The 19,339-nt window shown below is 60.0% G+C and overlaps 1 protein-coding gene across 2 annotated transcripts in view; it reads right to left on the bottom strand.

Annotated features, from left to right (window-relative positions):
* Nucleotides 1-353: 353 nt before the first annotated feature.
* Nucleotides 354-19,339, bottom strand: part of EDAR (ectodysplasin A receptor) — a 57,594-nt gene continuing 38,608 nt past the window's right edge. For both annotated transcript variants that reach the window (XM_082357338.1, XM_082357337.1), the window contains exons 5-12: nucleotides 15,351-15,436; nucleotides 10,021-10,107; nucleotides 8,712-8,840; nucleotides 8,551-8,625; nucleotides 8,360-8,432; nucleotides 7,516-7,660; nucleotides 6,640-6,700; nucleotides 354-5,219 (exon numbers count right to left, since the gene is read on the bottom strand). In XM_082357338.1, coding sequence (XP_082213464.1) covers nucleotides 4,897-5,219; nucleotides 6,640-6,700; nucleotides 7,516-7,660; nucleotides 8,360-8,432; nucleotides 8,551-8,625; nucleotides 8,712-8,840; nucleotides 10,021-10,107; nucleotides 15,351-15,436 — 979 coding nt within the window. In that variant the 3' untranslated portion in view covers nucleotides 354-4,896. The remainder of the gene's footprint in view (nucleotides 5,220-6,639; nucleotides 6,701-7,515; nucleotides 7,661-8,359; nucleotides 8,433-8,550; nucleotides 8,626-8,711; nucleotides 8,841-10,020; nucleotides 10,108-15,350; nucleotides 15,437-19,339) is intronic.

Below are 19,339 nucleotides of genomic sequence, written 5' to 3'. Positions count from 1 at the left end.
GAGCAACTGTCCAAGCTTGGCTGCCAGACATGGGGGAGGATTTGATGGGGACGGACTCCGTGTTCCGGGTGGGAGGCCACATCTCCCCGAGTTGCTCTACATTTCAACTAAAACTAATCCCAATCAGAATTCCAAAAGAATTCTTTTTAGAACTTGGGAAAATCATCGTAACTCATCTGGAAAAATTAACAGGCAGGATTAGAGAAAGAAGTTGTTGGTACTTGTCAACACTGAGCTGAGTTCTTACTTGTGCTGTTGTTTAATCCTCGTCAGAGCCTTGCACTGGGTCTTGTCATTGTCGCCCTCACACAGGTTGGAAGAGACACGGGCTGGGGAGACCTGCCGTGAGGGGGAAGGGGAAGGCGAGCGCTCGCGGTGCTGGGTTTCACCCGGCTCTGGGTGGGGCTCACGACCTCTCCTCCAGCCCCCATGCCTGCTGGAGTGAGAAGCAGTCACAGGTAGAGAGCCTGATTCCAGCGGGTGGCGGACTCCATCCCCCAGGTTTGGTGCAGCTAAGAATGTCGGGGACACGGCCCCCCGCCCCGTGCCCCGAGCTGGTGGCAAAGCAGAGGATCCCTGGGAGCCAGAACTGAGGGCGACGCAGAAGAATCAGGTGGGTAATGGAGGCCTGGGGCCCAGGGGCCCTGAGCCAGGAAGGCAGAGACGAGGGGCCATCAGTGGGGTGGGTTGAACCGTGATCCCTGCAGAGTTGGGACCCCTGAAGGCAACACGTGTGATGAAATTGGGGAAACCCTGGTCTGCGGAGGGCGAGTGGGGGGTGCCTGCCTGAGCAGTGGAGATGCTGAAGTATGGTATGAGTCCTGTCGCCTAGGTTTAAAGAAACGAGGTGATTACAGATACAATGAAGAAACAAGGGACTAACAACATTGACTGCAAAGTTTTGAAAAATAACTTCTAGAAGTGAAAATATAACCAATGAAATTAGACACTCAACGGATAAGATTAAAAGGAAAATTGGTCATAGCGATTATGCAGAATGCCCATAGGGAAACAAGAAAAACCTAAAAGACTCTCTTACATAAAGGATAAAGCATAAAAAGAGCTAACATACGTATAAACGAGCTCCAGAAAGAAGAACTGCAGCAGAGAGATCTGAAAAAGTAATGGCTAAGGATAAATTACTGAGAAGGATGGAAGATATGAATCTCCAGTTCAAGAAGCCAAATGAATTAGAAGCGAGAGAGGTACAAAGAAATCGCTACCTAGAAACATTGTATAGGAAGAAATGAAAGAACACCGAAGACCAGCAGATGCTTACACGTGGCCGGAGAGAGAAGACAGGTTGATTCAAAGGGCCTGCCGTCAGCCTGGGGGCTCTCATCAACACCCTTCCCAAGACAGGGGCAAGAGGCGGACATTTCAGAGAAACCAAATATTCACTACCAATAAATTCCACTGAAACCTCTAAAGGGTGTACTTTAGGAAAAAGCAGAATGGTTTCAGAAGGTTGAAGAGGCAAGATGAAATAGCGAAGAAAGTGGTAAATAAGTGAGTAAAACTAAACTCTGTGAACAGCCATATTTAATATGGCTAAAAAGAACTAAAACCTGTGAGGGTGCAGGTCTAAGGGGTCTCCAGGTACAGGGAGCACAGTCTGGGATGCAGAAAGAAAACAGAACTATTCCCATTTTTAATGCTTTGCTGCTGTTTGAAGGTGTTTTTGTACACGTGTGCAATTTAAAAGTTTACATATTAAGCACACAGGTGCACGTAGTGGACGTATGTTCCAGCCGCTGGTCTCATTCTCCATGACTCCACAGCTGACCCTTTTAGTCCCATTTTCCAGCAATTAGCAGTCATTTGTCTCACACAGTGACTGTCAATCTTGGATGCACATTACAGTCGCCTGGGTGGGCTTTAAAGTGTCCTGCCCCACCCCCGACGTCTGAGTTCACCATCCTGGGGTGTCCTGGAGGGTGTGGAAGTGCCTCAGGTTCTTCTAAGTGTGACATCGTCCCCACCAGGGCTCTGGGCGAGGGGCTCATCCAGGTGTGAAGCTGGTGTGTGTGGAAGCTCTGCCCAGGTTCTTGGTCGTAGATTCGGCAGGTGGGCTGGGAAGTGCTGGCCCAGGTGGTGTGACCCTGAGCAGCGGCATTTCTGAGTCGCAGGTTTTGCATCTGGAAGCTGGGCTGCCCTGTTGTTTCAGGACATGGAGGGAGGGGTGTGTCAGGCACCATGCCCGTGTGTGGCACGCTCACAAAAGGTTTTGTTTGAATGAGGAGACGAGTCAGGACGATCCTGCACAGGACTATTGTGAAGATTACGGGCAGGAGAGCCCTGGGTGGCAGAAAACAAGGCCACGCAGGTGGCTGTCCCTGGCACCTGTGATTGCCGTGCTCAGGTGCCCTGCGACCGCAGGACACCAGGGTGCCGGCCAGGACAGGGCTGGCCGCCTTCCCGTGGCGGCACCGAGGTGCGGGTTGTGTCTCGTGCCAGCGGAGGTTTTCAGGGTTGGGAGTTCTCCAGAAGCTGTGTTTCTCTATCTGGTCTTTACCTGTTCTAACTGCTGACCCGCCGTGGACCTTCCGCTATGTCGTCGCCAAGTCCCCGAGCCCCTTTCCTCCTCCTGTGGTCCCCCGGCCGTCTGGTGTCCACGGGCCCCTTCACTGTTCCCCTCCTTGGGCCTCTTCTTCCCATCCTGCCTCCCCGACACTCCCCCGCCGCCCAGGCTTCTGCTGCAGCCCCTCTGCTCCCACTGACAGGGAGGTGGCCCTTGCCAAGGAGGGTGCGTGCCCCTGGAGGGGACAGGGCCGGCTGGGACCCCCGCCCGGCCTCTCACACAGGCGCCAGCCAGGAGCAGAGGGACCAGACCCGACTCCACCCCCGAGAGGGCTCCCTGGAGCAGTCAGGACTCTCCTTTGTATTGGTTTGTTTACTGAACTTGTAAAATAAGCGACATGTACAGAGTTAGACGCAAATACTGATGACTAAGACTTCACTGGCCAAGGGCCATTGCTCCGGCCTGGGTGTGCTCTAAGTGTTTTTATTCCAGCAGAAGTGGTGGCCATCTCCATACAGACTGGCAGTGGAGCCCCAGCCTTGCTCAGTGATCATTCTTGGGGTCTCATTGATCTGAATCCCACCACGTAGGCTAAAGCTCACCAGAGTAACCTGTTCTTGGATTTGTTTCCAGAGAAGCAAATGACAAGGGATCGTGTCGCTCTGAGAGGATGAACGCCCTAGAAATGGCAGGTTGAGCCAACGAAACAGGCCCAGTGCCGCTGGACCTCTGGCCCAGCGAGAACCGAGAACCGAGTGAACCGAGGCCGCCCCTGCTCCTCCCCTGACGTTTGCAGCCTCGCCGAGGGGGGGGGCCTCATCACCATCATCACAGAGCAGGGAAGGGGGCACCAAGGGTCCACGGAGGAATGAGAAGGATACTTAGGTTGTGCTGTGGAGAACGCAGCCTGCAGGATACATCAAGTAGGTTCTGAAGAACAGCAGCAGACAGACGCAGCACATGACGATACTAAACATTCAGGGCCTAACTGTGATCCTGTCACAGTGTGTTCCACGTTCACTGGTGGGAACTCGCTGGTTGCTTTAAGCATACGACTGACTTCCTCCCCAAAAGCATTTGCTCAGTCATGTGACTTGTAATTTTATAAACATAAACCCGAGACTGGTTTTAATTTAGGAACAACCAGGATCAGACCTGTCCCTGGGGGCTGAGCAGTGAACTCAAAATTAACCCCCTGGTGTGGTCTCTGCCCGGTTCCCGGCAACAGCAGGTGTAGTGAGAGAATCTGCCAAGAAGGCCTGTCTACTAACTTGCTCTTCCAGCGTCTGCCAAACACTGTAGTTACTGGGAGAACACTTGTTCTGAGAGTTGGTATCCGCATTTCACTCGGTGATTCACGCTGTGCTCACACCCATGGAAGGCCTGGCATCTCCTCCAGCCCCACCTCATTGTTGCTCACTTGAACTTCATTTTCCCTGATGCAGAATCACAGACTAACCTCTTATTTGCAGAACAGAAACTGAGGCTTGGGAGGGGAAGACAATGGCCCACATTGGCACGAGCAGACCAGGTCCCCGGACCCCAAGCCTAGGTGCTCCGTGGCTGCAGGCCCACGTTCCGTGACGGGCTCAGAAGGCGTCATGAGGAAACCTGGGGTTACGCAGCTGGCCTCTCAGGAAGTCGTGATTTCCTTTTCCAAGCAGAGCCGACCACTTGTTTCTGTTTGAAGCCAGTGGCCTGTGTCCCTGAGCACTGCGGCCGCAGAGGGTGCCATCCGAGTGCGGATGAGAGCGGGAAGCGGTGCAGGGACCCCTGGCCCCCAGGCTGGACTCGCGCAGCGGCGAGGTCGGCTGTGGCAGCCCTTGACCGGACGCCCCGCGGACCAGCGCGTGGGGCAGGTGGCAGAGGCTTCCGTGTGACTGGAAGGGCCGCAGGGAGACAGTGACCCCAGGGCCACATGGGTGATTCAGACCCACGCAGAGCCTGGAGCAGGAGGGCGTGGCACAGGGCCTGCCTCTTACAGCTTTCCCAGCCTTGGAGCTGTGTTCCTCGTGGGGACACCCGCCCACCTGCTTCATCTCCCAGAGGAAGCGCTCCCCCCTCGGGTTGTGTGCCGTCTTCCAGGCGAACGTCTGTCTCTCCCGGGCTGTGAACTCCCCGCAGCCAGGGACCAGAGGCTTCACGTTTGTCCTCCCGGCACTGCTGGTGCACACGGGTGGCGCTGACCGTGTCCGTGGAGGAGGGAGTGGCGGGCAGGCCGCACAGATGCGCAGACTCGCTGGGGCCGGCGTGTCCACGTGGATTTCTGTCTTTGGTTAGACCGGGAGACGGGCCTGTTTCCTCCTGTTCCTCAGACCAGCAAGGCGTCCCTGGTGCGCAGGAGACCGCCCAGCCACGGGGTCCACGGGCCCCGCTCAGGACACGGGGGGCGGCAGGGCGGCGGGCGGCGGGATGCCCGCCCACTCCAGGATGTCGGCGCACAGGGACTCCACGGCGTCCAGCCGCTCGATCTGCACCAGCTTGGTGAGCAGCTCCGGGATGCTGTAGCCGGCCGTGCTGATGCGGTCAAAGAGCTGCAGGCCGTCCGTCATGCCCCCGATCTCGTCCCGCTTGAGCCCGAAGCTCTCGGCCAGGTGGCGCCACGTCTTCACCACGGCCTTCTCCGAGTTGTACGTGGCGCTGAGCATCCGGCTGGTCTTCTCCAGGCAGTCGAACGGCAGCTCCGTGGGGCTGAGGCCTGTGCGACAAAGGGCCACGGTCAGAGATCGGCAGAAGCGCAACACCTTCGAGAAGGCTTTCTAGACTCTCTTTTTTAAAACTAAAATAAAACACAAATGCAGAAAACCACACAGAATATATGCTGAAGGTGAACAACTCCCGGGACACTGCCAGCCACACGCGAAGCCCCTCCATTCCCCTGATCCAAGCAGCCCTGTCGGACGCCCTCTAGGACGCGGTGAGCCATCACCAATGCCTTTGATACGGGCCACCCTTATAGTCAGGTGCCCCTGCTGGTATCAGGTCCCTTTATGGGGACCACGGTCACCTTCATGAAAGGTGCTCCAAGGACAGCCTGGCGTGGGTGTCATCTGAGCCAAGTCACTGCCAAGTCAGTGGCCTAGCGTTCCTCAGACCCCGCTGTACGTTAGACTCGGCCAGGGGCACTTAAAAAAGAACGTGTTTCCACTTCTGGAAGATGCAGTAGACATGCTCTTCCCTCTTCCTCCTGGTAGCACAGCCGAAGACCCGGGACACACCCACAAGCACAGACAAAATGCCCATCAGAAGTCTGCTCTCTCAGCAAGAAGAAAACACTCGGACGGTAACTGCCTTCTTACAGCCAGACACCCAGAACAGCCCTGGTCCCACTCCCTCCGAGGCCAGCAAAGCTGAGCGGGAGCCTGGGCGTCCACCCCCAGGAGGCTGTAGCACCAGGTGTGTCGGGAGGGCCAGGTGGGGACATGGGCTTCCTCCTCATCAGCTGGTAACAAGCCTCCCCGCCCCCATGGTGTTGGTGGAGGCCACTCGGAGGAGCAGGTGCCCACCTGCACCCCCATGGGTGTCAGTGAAGGCCGAGTGGGAACCCGCACATCCACGACCACCTGGTGGTGACAAGAGGTGCCCCTCCCCCACACAGGTGTGTCAGAGGAAGCCAGCTGCACAGAAGCTTCAAGTAAGACCCTGAGTCTCAGAACATCATATAAAACTGTTCAGGCTTCCATAGAAACTCAACTCATCACGACCAAGAACCAGGAAGATCTCAAATGAGTGAAAAAAGACAATCAGTAAATGCCGACACTGAGATAACGAGAGATGTTGGGATATCTGACAAAGATTTTAGAGAAGCCGCGATAAAAGTGCTTCAACAAGTAATTACAAACATATTGACACTTGAAACAGATAAGAAAAAATAGAAAGGTTAACAAAAGAAAGTATAAAAAACCAAATGGAAATGTTAGAACTGAAAAATGTAATAATCAAGATTAAAAGCTCAGTAGATATAGCAGAGTAAAGAGGAAAGAATTAGTGAACTGAATAGCAGAACAGAAATTACCTACCTGAACGAGAGAGAGAAACTTAAAGTCACAAGAGCCAAACCCAGCCAGACGGCTGGAGAGGGTCCCCGGGAAGTAAGTGCCCCCTGGCCCTCCGCTTACCTTCCACGACGCCACACACGTTGGCATACACGTCCAGTATTTTCTTCCTTCGACTCTGAACCTACGAAGCAAGGCGAGTGCTACGTTTCAGAAAGCGGGAAGACGCAGCAAAGGACCTAATGCCCCACCTCAGTGCTGCCGGGCAGCCGCCCCCCCGCTTCCCGTCAGAAACGCTGAACCGCGCCCCGGCAGGAACAGCTGTCAGATTCGCAGAAGGACGCCTCTCCCCCGGGTCACCCGGCTACGGCGCCCTCATTGCTCACAGGGCCTTCCTGGGCTCCACTGGACGTTCAGACTCAAAGACGACCAGAGGCCACGTCTGGCCTCGGTCTGTGTGGCAGGACGGACCCGGGGGCCCCAGCCTGCGGGCGGGTTCCTGCAGGCGCGGAGCCATGTGGCGCTCTCCTCTCCAGAGCGGGCGGCTCGGGGTGCACACGTGGCCCTCAGAGCCACCATCTCTTGGGATGACCCCACAGGCCCCCTCCAGGGGTCGCTGAGCTGGGCAGCCAGGGCGCATCCTTGTCGGGAGTGACCCCGAGGCTGCACCTCGGCCCCCGCGGCGCCCGGCCGTTCTCTGGGCGGCAGCCGCACGTGCGCGCGTGCGCACGTGTGCGCGTCTTGTCTGGGTGGGTATATTCCACTATGTTTACAAAGGATGTTGCTGTCCTGTGCTTTCCAAGCCATTTAAACTTTCTCCTCTTGGTTTGTTATTTCTCCCTTTCTTCTGCAAAGCTGCATAATAAGGGAACTAACTTTTCTGTCCTTAATGCCTCCTTTTGAACCTGTCTCCTGGTGGGGCTCGTGGGAGGAACCCCGGACTCAGCAGCGCCCGTTCAGCGGAGGGCGGCGTGTCTGGGGGCCGGGCGGGGGCCTCACCCCGGCCGCCTTGGTGGCGGTGGCCGCCTTCTCCCTGGCCAGGTGCACCAGCGACAGCAGGCACAGCTCCGGGGGGCCCTGCCCGTCGTCGCTGTCCAGGCTCCGGTTCAGCAGCTGCTCCTTCTCCGACGAGGCGTCGTTCTCACTACGGAGACAGGGTTAGGGTTAAGGTCGCCCGGGCTGGCTGGCCTCACCCGCTGCCCCAGCAGTGGGGCCTGTGGGCGCCGACAGCTGTCCGTGCTTTACCGAGCGGCTCTGGGCACGGGACTCGAGACGGAGAGACGCGGCTCTGGGCACGGGACTCGAGACGGAGAGACACGGCTCTGGGGCCTCCCCACCTCCCGGCCGTCCACACCCGAGTCTCCACCGAGCAGACGGGGTCCCGGGCCGGCGCCGCACCCCACAGACGCCTGGAGTTACTGGAAACAAAGCTGAACACAGCCTGCGCCCGGGGACCCCCTCCGACGGGGGCGGGGCGGGGGCCTTCGGGACCCCCCACGGGGGGCAGGGGTGGCTCACGTCACCCCCCTGCCCCCACCCAGCCCGCGGCCCTAGCCACGCTCTCAAAATCACTCCACGCGGACGAAGAACAACATTCTTCCGTATAGGCACCCTGCTCGCCTCCTGTGGTTTGGCTGAAGATCGATTTAAAAACACAGAGCCCTGTGTCCTGGCAAGTGGGTCACAGAAGCGAAGCCCCGCCGCAGCGCCACCTGGAGGTGCAGGACCCGGAGCCCGGCGCGGACAGCAGGCGGGGGCGGCGCGTGCGGCCTGGCGCCCCTTCCCGCTCGAACCCCCGAGGGCCCGCCTGCGCCCGCGCTGGGGGCTGCCGCGCCCGACTCACCTCTTGGCCGACTTCGCTGGAGCTGCCGTCAGCTTCTCGAATTCGTCCTGCTCGGAGAACATCACCACGCTGTCTGTGGGGACGGGAGAGGGTCGGGGAGGCGTCAGCGTCCGGCCTCCCCGGAGGGGCCGCGCGCGCCCGGCCCTCAGCCCACGCCCTCCCGGACGCCCGGCCCAGGGGCTGCCCCCAACCTGGGGCCTCTTTCTTCTCCTCCTCCTCGCTCACGGGGGCTTCTGGGCTCTTCACGGGGGCGCTGGGGCAGCAGGCTGCGGGGGACAGAGGGCGTGGGCGGCCGGCTCGCGTCGGGGTGGGGAGCGATGGGGGGGCGGGCGCAGGGGCGCGGGGGCGGCACCTGGGGCGGGAGGCCTGGCCTTCAGGATGTAGAACATGATGATGAGGACGAGGGCGACGGCCATGGTGAAGATGGTGGACATAGCGATGACCAGGGCCGTGGCCAGGTGTCCTTGGCCCGAGAGCTCTCCTGCGGTCGGGAGAGAAGGCCGTGACTCGGGGCTCGGGCGCCCCTGCCGCTGACCTTCCCGGGGACCCTCGGGATCCAAAAGGCTGGCTTCGTCTGAGAACCGAGCCCTAAAAGTCCACTCCGGCCCCCTTGCCGGCCAGCGGCGGCAGATACCCAGGTTGCTCCCTGGTGTTTGCTCTCGGTTCTACTTCTTTGGGGACCCGGCAGGTGGGTGTGGAGAGAAGGGGGCCCACGTGCTAAACTGTCCTGAAAACAGTTCAACCCAAGCTTTTTCCCAGCAAGAGCCAGGGTGGAAGCGTCGCCTCCGAGGGCCGAGCCTTGATACCCGGTGTGGCTCCAGCCTCTCCTGCAGCCTCGGGCTCCGTGCGCCCAGGGCCCAGGCAGAGGTGTGCCCGGGCTGGCACGCACCTCCTCTGCACGTCTCCCCAAAAAGGGGAGACCCGTCCTAATTCTCTGAGGGAACCAAGCAGGATCCGGGTACCCAGGCCCCCGGACCCTGGAGGGAGGCCGGCCCCTCTTTGTTAAAAGGCACTAGAGCCGGTAGCCAGGCGCTGCCCCTCCGGGTGGGGTGCATCTGGGTGGTCCTCGTGTTTTCCTTTCCTCTGTGCTGGTGCCACCTCCGTCCTGGAGGAAGTGAGGTCCAGAACTTCAGCTAAGTTCCTGCCTTGGTGCTCTGTGTGAACGCAGGGGTCAGGCTGGTGGGCCGCGCGCCCTGGGATTCTGAGATCTGGGCCCTGAACGTGCTTCCCAACCGGGCAGCACGGGAACAGTGCCCAGTCTTGCTCCGAGAGACACCAAGGCCAGGGCCCTGCAGCCCCCCAGCCCTGAGGGCTTGGGGGTGAAGCACAGTTACTGGAAACAAGTATTGAGGTGCCAGGTGGGCAGGTTCATTTGAAAGCCAGCAAGGCTCCCCGAGTCAGGCCCAAAGCCCGGGGGCTGGCCTCCCCTCCGGCTCCCTGCCGCGCACGCCCGGCTCACCAGCGTGGTCCACGGGGCCCCGGCACCCGTGGAGGGCCCGGCTCCCCTCCTTGCGGAGAAAGTCGCTAACTTCCAGCAGCCGGGGCCCGAGCGCGGCTGTCACGTGAGGGGAGTGATCCCAGGTGGGGAAGGTCCCGTCCTGACGACCCTCCTGCCCCCCCACTCTCGGCCCCCCCTGGGGCCGGCACCCTCGCCGCCTTACCTTTGTGGGCGAGCTGGGACGGGGACAGGGTGCTACTGCCGGGCGTGCGCAGGACGCTGGCAGAGACTCCCGAGACGGCTCCCACACCTGTGGGGGCGGCAGTGACCATGGGTCCCTCGAAAGGACCCGGACGCCCCAGCCTTGGAGACGGAGCACAGGCCACGGGCTGAGCGCCCCCGGCCCCAGGGATCCAGAATTCTCGTGGGGAAGGGGCTGGGCTGGGGGGCCCCTTCACCTCTTAGAGCTCATGACAACCCTACAGAGTGCCCTGACCTCGCCGGCGTTGTTGCTCCTTAACGTGGGCCACACGGGTTCACAGCTGCTCAATCCGAGGGAGTCAGACTCGGTCTCCACGAGCACCCGTGGGGAAGAGGGAAGCAGGTGTGTGCCCCCGTGTGTTTGGGGGGAAACACCTGAGGGATTCTTTCCATTGCATCGAACAGGGACGTACTTGTAATACTTTTTCTAGTTATAAAACGAATACATGCTCGTGATTAAACATCTGGAAAATATCGGAACCCAAGAAAGAAGGGAAAGGATCACCCATAGCCTCATGGTCTAAAGTTGACATTTTGATGTATTTTCCTCTAGAATTTTCCTCTGATACGTTTTAAAAATAGTTGTGACCAAACGGTTTAAGAACCGAGATGAGGTTTCCTTCCCTCAAAACTGTGATTCACAAACTTGGTTCCTTCGTAAACGGTGTCGCAGTCTGATTCTGGGGTCGGTTGAGTCAGCAGGGGTTTGTCCTGTTAAATCGCCCGGATGGTAGACCTTCCTTAGGTCAGACTTGAGCTTTGTGATTCGTAAAGAGGATCATGTTTTAATAAGTTTCCTCCTGGGCTTCCCTGGCGGCGCAGTGGTTGAAAGTCTGCCTGCCAATGCAGGGGACATGGGTTCGGGCCCTGGTCTGGGAAGATCCCACATGCCGCGGAGCAACTAAGCCCGTGAGCCACAATTACTGAGCCTGCGCGTTTGGAGCCTGTGCTCTGCAACAAGAGAAGCCGCGATGGTGAGAGGCCCGCACACCGCGATGAAGAGTGGCCCCCGCTTGCCACAACTAGAGAAAGCCCTCGCACAGAAACGAAGACCCAACACAGCCAAAAAAAATTAATTAAAAAAAAAAAAAAAAAAGTTTCCTGCTGTCTGGCTTCTGTCTCTCCGGGTCTGGGGTCATTCGCGCCTCGGGTTTGCCTGAGTGAGGACAGGTGCGCGGGGCCCCCATGTCCACAGCTGGCCGTCCTGGCCCTGCAGGACCTGGGCAGCTCTGGAGGCGGGCGGGTGGAGAGGGTGGAGGCTGGGGGGGACGGGCAGTGGGGGACTGGCCCCGAGTGACCACACTTCTGTTTGTTAGAAACTGAACTGTGCCTGGAGACCCCCGTGGTGGGGGAGGGGGGAGGACACGCGGTCCCCGCAGCCCGGCCGGGCCTCTGTCCCCCTGGGCGGCCTCCCTCGTCCGTAGAACACCGCCGGCTGCTCAGATGTCCCAGGACCAGAGGCACCTCCGCTGGAGATTTCGGTTTCTGCAGCCCAGGGCCTTCACCCCTTTGAGCTCCCAGCCTTTGCCCTTTGCCCTCTGCACACAGCGGGGCAGCCCCTTCCCCACGCCAGGCTCGCGCCCAAGGTCCCCACCACTGCCGACTACTGGCCCTCGGGTGAGTCCTAGCTCTCCCGCTGAGAGGGTGGGGCCGAGGGGTGCGGGTGGCCGCGGTGGGTCTTTGCATCCTCTCCCGGGTGGGCTCCTGAGTGCGTCCAGGGCCTAGAGGGACGTCCCTTGGCCTTTCCCCCACCCACCAATGTCCGACACATCTCGTGACTGAAGCGAGATTTAAACGGCATTGACTTCACCATCTCTCCTGGGGCGGGGGGCAGCTTCAAGCACCACCCGATTTCCTTTCAAAAGCAAATAGGTTGCTGGGAACCAGGCCATCTAAGGGGCTTGAGGCAGCTGAAGCCGCGTCTCAGGAAGACAAATCCCCGTGGGCTCTGCGTGTGGGTGTTTGTCGTCTCTGTCTGTTCCTGTCCCTCTCCGCTGGGCTTGCCCGTGCTGCTGGTGACAGGCTTGGGGACACAGACGCGCCCAGGCCTGTGGTCTAGAGAGAGACAGCCAGAGCTGCCGGCGGCTGGACCTAGGAAATGCCTCTGCCCCCCCGACGGGAGGGGCTGGCACACAGTGACCACATCCCCTGCCCCGCAGGTGCCCCGCCCCCGCCGGGTGGCAGCTGGGCCTCTGCGCTGATTCACGACACCCCCAGGGGCCTCCAGCTGGTGTTGCCTGCACAGCCCTGGGCTCCTCGCTGATCTTCAGTGGATCAGACAGACTGTTCCGGGCACATCGAGGGGTGGGCATGTCTGTGGGCGGGCGCCCTCGGGACAGCACCACCGGGACCCTGCACAGCCGAGTCTCCGAGTTCCCGCCCCAGGCTCCGCTCTGGTCCCACGATGACCGACTCGGCACCAGCACCAGTATTTGGCGTCGAGAGGTTTCTGTCCATCCAGCGCGTGCCTCCCGGGTTGGCTCCTGAGATAAGAATGTTCCTCGGGGTTGGGTGGTCGGCGCTCCGTCCCTCCATCCACAAGGGAGCGAAGAGGAGGCGTTCTGTAACCGGGCTGAGGCGAGGCAGGAGACCCCAGAGGAGAGCAGGTGTGTCTGCGTCTGGGTCCGGGTCTGCTCGGCCCTCCGCTGAGTGGGGGTCGTCCTCTGGGGACTCTGAGCCCCAAGCGCGGGGCTTAATGAGGCCGCACCTCCATGCCGGGGTTGGGGGGCGCGGGCGACCGGAGTTTCTGGGGCCCTCGGTCTGTTAATCCACAAGCTGTGAATACACCAGTTTGTATCAGCGTCCGGCTGGGATCCTCCACGTAGGGCACAGTTTGGATTTTTAGGGACGATTGATGGATTCGTACGGCTTCACGGGGTGGCCCCGGTGCAGACGCTGGGGCAGCGGCGGAGCATCAGGGCCTGGCTGCTCTCGGGGGACGCAGCTTGGAGCCCACGGGGGCTGCGACAGGAGCAGGCGACGGGTGTGCGCCCTCCCGGCTGAGAAGCTCTGCCTTAAGAAACAGCTGGAATCCCGCCGCTGGGGCCAAGGCTTCACCTTCGAGCGGCACCACTGCTGAGCAGAGAGCTGGCCCTGGACCGGGCGCCTCGGGCACCTTTGTCCCCACAATGCTGGACGGGGGTCGGGGTCGGACGAGGAAACTGGGCACAAAGTCAAGGACCCTCCCAGGAGTGGAAGCTCACCGCGAGGCCCCGCCCTGCACTGCTCCGCCATGCAGAGCGGCACGCGGGGAGGGGGCACACCCAGGGCTCGGCCTGCAGGACGGCTTCCCGCGGCCTGGCCTGGCTGGGCTGCTCCAGCACTGAGACGTGGGTCTGTGTCCCATGCCGCCCTGGGGTCCGTGCCATGCTCTCTTTGATGTGGTCTGCAGGATCCACTGTCCAGCAACCAAGGGTGTCAAGGGGCTGGCTTCACGGGGGGCCAGCCCAGGCGATCACATCCAACCAAAGGCTGGAAGCAAAGGGGCTCTGGGCCCCCGACCAGTGGGACCCAGGCATCCAGCCGGCGACCCCGGGGACCTGGCCAACTCCTGGCTTTCCCGGGACGGGGCTGCTGGCAGCCCTGTGAGTTGGTCACAATCAGCCTTTCTGGCCCTGTCTGCTGGCCCCTGAGCAGGAGCCCCAGATAAAAGGTCAGCGCAGAGGAAGGTGCCGACCCCAGAGGTGGAGCCCACTCTGGAGACCCCCTACCCAGCAGGCTCCACTCCCCACGTAAGCCCACAAAGCCTCTCCTGGCTGCATCTCCCCATTTCCCAGAGGGACAAATAGAGGTCAGGTGACTTTCAAGGTCGCACAGAAGGACTCCAGGTCCCCTGACTCTCAGCTTCCCTTCCTTGCTGGCCTCCTTCAGGGCTGGATCCTGCAAACCCACTGGGGGCCCAGCTGGGGGCTGCTCTTGAGATAAGCAGTTAATTACGGGCTGGGGGCCGGAGGTTACGCGCTCATTGTCGAAGTCTGCTGGATTCGGGGACTCTGCTGTCTTTCCCCATGTGATGGGCCACGTGTTGGAGGAGAGGAGGGGCTGCTTCCCGGGCTGAGAGCTCTCCGGCTTCGGGGTGGCTAGTGGGGTCCCTCCCGGACGAGGACACAGGCCCTGTGAGCTTTCAGATGAAGGCCCATGGGGAAGAGCTGCATGAATCCCAGGTTACACAGCAAAGAGCTTTTTCTCAGTAGGTGGGGGAGTGTCTGCCGTCTTCCGAGATAGGACTTCATCCCAAAGCCCCCTGGGATTGAACTGTTTAGATTCCCCAGCAGAAGCCACAGAAGTGGCAGCCCAGGCCTCTGGACCTCCTCTAATTTGTGAATTAATTAGCATCTGGCTGGGTGGGAAAGCTCAGCTTTAAAGACATGCAAACTGTCCTTGCCAGGTTCATCTACTTAAGGACTTTGGAAGGGAGGGAACGCCCTCCCACCGCCCAAGGCACCTCCTCCAGCCGATCCCAAGGGCAGGAGCAGTGCCACTCTCTCCTCTTGCCCTCCGCCCCTTCCTCCTGGTGCCTTCAGGAGGCAGGCCCTTGTTCTAGTCTCCCTGACAAGATATTGTGAGAAAGCGGGGTGGGCAAGGCCTTATGGAGAAGCAGGAGGGCAGGGCCCCAGTGCAGACCCTCAAGCTCTCTGGAATGGGAGCAGTGGGGCCGCAGCCCAGGACCGGACTCCCACTTCCCTCCCAGCCGTCCCGTCGTCCATCCGTCCACCTGTCCCACCTCGTTCGTGTCTCCCGACCACAGACCTGAGAGGCCACACACCGCCTTCTCCGAAGCAGAGATTCCTGGCCCTTCCTCACAAATGGACGCCAAAGAACGTCAAACCAAAGTTAGAGCAGGAAAGAAGCAGCCCGAGGTGAGATTCTGAACTTGAGAGACTCACGGTTACTGCACGTGCTTTGTGATCACTCCTCATATTCCCTTGGCCTCGTCTGGTTTATAAAACACACGTGAGAACTCACAATTGCTGAGCCCTTTGCAGCACTCAACAAAACACCTTGGCATTGTGGGTATTTGCAAAGATCGCGTTTGCAAAGATCGCGAGAGATGGATGGTCCACGTTACGGATGAGAAAACTGAGGCTCACAGAGGTGCCGTGACTGGTGCTGACCTGCATCTGACTCGTGGTTCTGCCACTGCAACCCTGCCCCGCCCCACGGACCTGCAGCCTGCCGGCCAGCGCGCACATCATCTCTGTGCCCTCACGGTCACGAGCCAGGGTAGGACGCTCCCGCGTAATGCGAGGTATCGGGCTGAGCCAGGACCGCTGCCAGAGCGCAGACACTCACATTCCTTGGTGTTGGGGGGCGCCAGCAGGCAGGAGTAGCAAACCATGCCGTAGATGTTCCGAGGCCTGTTCTCCAACATGTAGTAGCTGCGGGGGGTGGGGGGGTGGGAGGGGCGGAGAGAAGACAAAGCAGACAGGTGAGCAGGCGTGAGCACGGCGCGCGCTGACCACTCGGCATGCCCGCCACCAAAGCCGGACACGGGGGAGGGCGGGCAGGCCCCTCGGAGGAGGAGCGCCCCTGCAGCACGGGCACAGCCTGCAGCCTGGCGGCGTTACGGGCAGGGGTGTCCAGGAGCCCCTGGGACTCTGGGACCTCCTGGACCACACGGACGCTTGCTGACCGAGACCGAGCGGGGCTGGCCGGAGGGCGTGGCAGCAGCAGAGACCGTGGCCACGTCTAGAGCGGTCAGGGCAGACGGCCTGAAGCGCAGCCAGGTCGCGACCCACAGTCCCCCGCTTTCTCCTCAGATAAGGACGCCTGGTGAGCCCATGCTGTGGCCGCACCCACTTAAAGAAAACGTCAAGGCCTTCAGGTGCGGCTGCCCGCAGGCCTTCACGCCCAGTGATGCCCCACCGATGTCGGCGTGCCAGCCGGGACCCTGCAGCCCGCGGGGCCCTCCATGAGGGCCGAGTTCCCTGCAGGCCGCACCCTGGGCCCGCCCAGGCCCCCTCACCTCACCCCCCCCACCGCAGGCTTCAGCCCCTCTCTGGGCCCGTTTCCCGTAAACACACGCGGAGCCATTCGCCACATGGTGAGAAGTCACTGAACAAGTGAGCTGCTGCCAATGTCTTCCCTAGTTCAGTTCAAGCGATGAAAACTCCTCCCCACCACTGGACCTGCCTGCGGTTGTTTTTCAATCTCTTTTTTATTAGCCGTGCCCACCCCGGCCCGTGACGGCAGCGGTGAGGCCGGAGGGGTCTGGACTCCAGCCCCCGAGAGCTGGACGGTTACCAGCACCGTGATGATCGTAACCGCCTGCCCTTCCTTAGGGCCCTTCATCCCCAGGTCCCCGCGCATCCTGTAAACGTGAATTAACCGATCGCAACACACCCCCGCCAGAGAAGCCGCATCAGGCAGGCTCACAGTTAAAGCTCTCAGACGCACGTCTGCCGTCTCCAGGGCCACCTGCCGGCGCGTCTGCTCCGGGCCGGCCGGGCCAGGGCCCCGGGGTGACCCCTCCCCTCCAGCCCAGCCGTCCTGGTCCCCGGTGCCCTGTGCTGGGTGCTGCGGGGGAGGCGCGGGCAGGGATGGGTGGGGCCGGGGCTCCGGCACAGAAGCTGATGGGGCCCCAGGGTGTCTCATGGGCCTTCCTCCCCTCCGGGCCCGGCCACTGGCCCTGGGCATGGGCTCTGCCTAGGTGAGACCCTCCCCCACCCTGGCCCTCCTCCGTCTTCCTGGCACACAGGTCCCTCCCGGGGAGGCTCTCTGAGCTCTGCCCCTGCCTGACGAGGCTCCTGGGCCAAGCGGTGTGATGAGCTGAAGGCCCGGCGAGAAGCAGGTTCTCAGGGTTTCTGGCATGTTCCTCCAGGAGCTGTCAGGGGCCTCCTCCTAACTGGGCCTGCATTCAACCCCTCGCTGGTCTCTAGCACCTGCTGCGCACAGAAATTTTCAGAAACGTTAGGTTTTTCTCCTTGGGGTCACTCAGCCTGTCCTGGGCGGGACGGGGGTGAGGATGCGGCTCAGCTGCTTCACTTCCCTCCACCCGAAGCTGGCTGTTCCCTTCGGGCCCCGTGGCCCTTTGCCTTTATGCAAAGCTCAGATTGCCTACACTTTGGTCTACACTGTGACTTTCCCCTAGTTCTTTTTTCTTTTTGCTCCTGTTCTTCAAGGGTTGATTAAGGTGAGGGGCCCAAGACAAGACTCGGTTCATACGGGGCCTCTGGAATCTTCCTCCAAGTCGATGGGGTGTAGCTTCTCCCCAAGGACTTCCTCCGCTCGGGGCTCCTAGGCTAGCTGACGCTCCCTTGCCCTCCCCCCGTGCTGGCCGGCAGAAGCCACCACGAACTTCACCCCGTCCTCCCTCTGTCCTAGGAGGCCCGGCAGGGAGTGGCCGCGGCCAGCGGGAGCTTGTCGTGGGGAGGCAGTGAAATCCAGCCTCTCTGCGTGCTTTGTTCCCCGGCCTCTGCACAGCCTTTCTCACAGGAAAGCCCGTGGACGGCTCCTTGTGCAGCCGGGGCCCGGCCGCCCACTGACACACAGCGCCTGCCAAACCACAGGCAGGGACACGGCCACACAGATCCCAGGATGCACTCGCAGGGCTGAGCTGGGTCGGAGAGGCCCAGGCGAGCCTCACCCACCCGCTTCCTGCCCTACGACGTGGAATCATCCCATCCAGACCACGAATGTGCAGGTGACTCCCAGGTCGGACCTGAGCTCCACACCTGCCTCCATCCACGTGTTAGGTGTCCTGGTCTGGACACTACGACAGCCTCGAATTCCACACACCCCTCCTCCATCTCCCCTCCACCTCCTGCACCCACGTCCCAGTAAGAGGCGTCACCACCCTCACGGCTGGCTGGGCAGGCATCCCACACGACCCGGTCTGCAGTTCCGTCACCAGAATCTTCCAGCCGCTCTAAAGGCTTCCTCTGCCTCTGCTCCCCCCGCTCCCACGACTCCCCTGCCCTGGTCCCGGCTCTGTCTCTTCCCCAAGCGGCCCGGTTCCTTGTTCTGGACGCAGCCCGACAGCGCCCTACGCGGCCGCGAAGTCTGTACGGGACCTGCAGCGGCACCAAGTGAAGACTTGCCTCATCAGCACCGTCTTCCCTCCATCCCTGCCCCCTGCCCATCCCCACAGCCTTGCCTGCACCTTCCGCTTGGCCACAGGGACCACAGCCCCACGGCCCCTTGTACTTTGTCTTGAGCATCTGCCTCAGACAGCCCTGTCCTCTTCCTGGCCCCCGTCCCCAGCCACCAAGGAGGGTCCTTCCTGGACCCCTAGACGACTGGGCATGCCTGCCCCACTGGGCTGCAGTCACCGATTTTCCACTGCAAAGAGAGGAAAGAAGTTCTCCTCTTTGTCTCACTACTACCCACCTGGCGGGCTCTCAAGTCAGAGGTTTACGAAAGTAAATGCGAGAGCTGCTACGCTAGGTTGTGACTGTCAGATCCGATTCTCACACCCGGAAGCTCTCAAAGTAAGCTGAGGTTTTGCAAAGAGCATTATTTTCTTCCCAAGGTGAGCAAGGCTAGGTGTGCAAGCTTTTCCTCGGCACAGCTGTAGTTAATCCTCGAAACTGCATTTCTCTCGTGAATTATGTGTCCGCACCGATAAAAACCAGTCAAGGCAAAGACCTAGGAAGTGTATGTTATGAGGGACTGATTCCAGCCACCTAAAGTCAAGGTCCTACTGAAGTTCTCTTGTTCAGGCAGTGTCTGCACAAAGTCCTCAGCAATGCTTGTGTCACTGGTGGGAAAACCTCGATTCTGCTTCTTCCAATATGTTCGTTTTGGTGGGCACACGGCAACACAATAACCTCCACAACTAAATTAAAGGCTGGCAGCTACAGAACTTTTATTCTTATCAAACTTTCTAAAAGAACAGCCTAATATCCTCCCTGGGTGTAGCTACCTGTTTTTTTGCATACTGAGAAATAATGTTCCCCTGCTTTCTTTACCTGTTTGACAAATATGTTTGGATCGTACTCTGTGTCAGGGATGGGGATGTGGACTTATCAGGCAGATACATGGCCATGCAGGTCTGCAGCTCAGGAGGCGGGTCTGAACCGAAGGCCGAAAGCTGCAGAGACTCGGGGTGGGGATGGTCACCAGCAGGGGGATGGCAGAGGAAATGGATACTTCCCAGCATAAATTTGAACTAAGATTAATTTCTGCAAGCTTAAAATATCTCCCTCATCTTAAAGAGTCTTTCACTTTCAATCTGTCTCTAACTCGGAGGATCTTTGTGCACTTCCCTTTTTTTATAGACTAACGTCCACTGCTCTTGTTTGCATGTAGTCTTCTTATTTTCTATCTCCTCTTAATTCAAT

The sequence above is a fragment of the Balaenoptera borealis genome, assembly GCF_965194805.1.
Source record: "Balaenoptera borealis genome assembly, chromosome: 15".
NCBI lineage: Eukaryota > Metazoa > Chordata > Mammalia > Artiodactyla > Balaenopteridae > Balaenoptera > Balaenoptera borealis.
The sequence above is the reverse complement of the archived record's forward strand: the minus strand, read 5'-3'. Positions and strand labels throughout refer to the sequence as shown.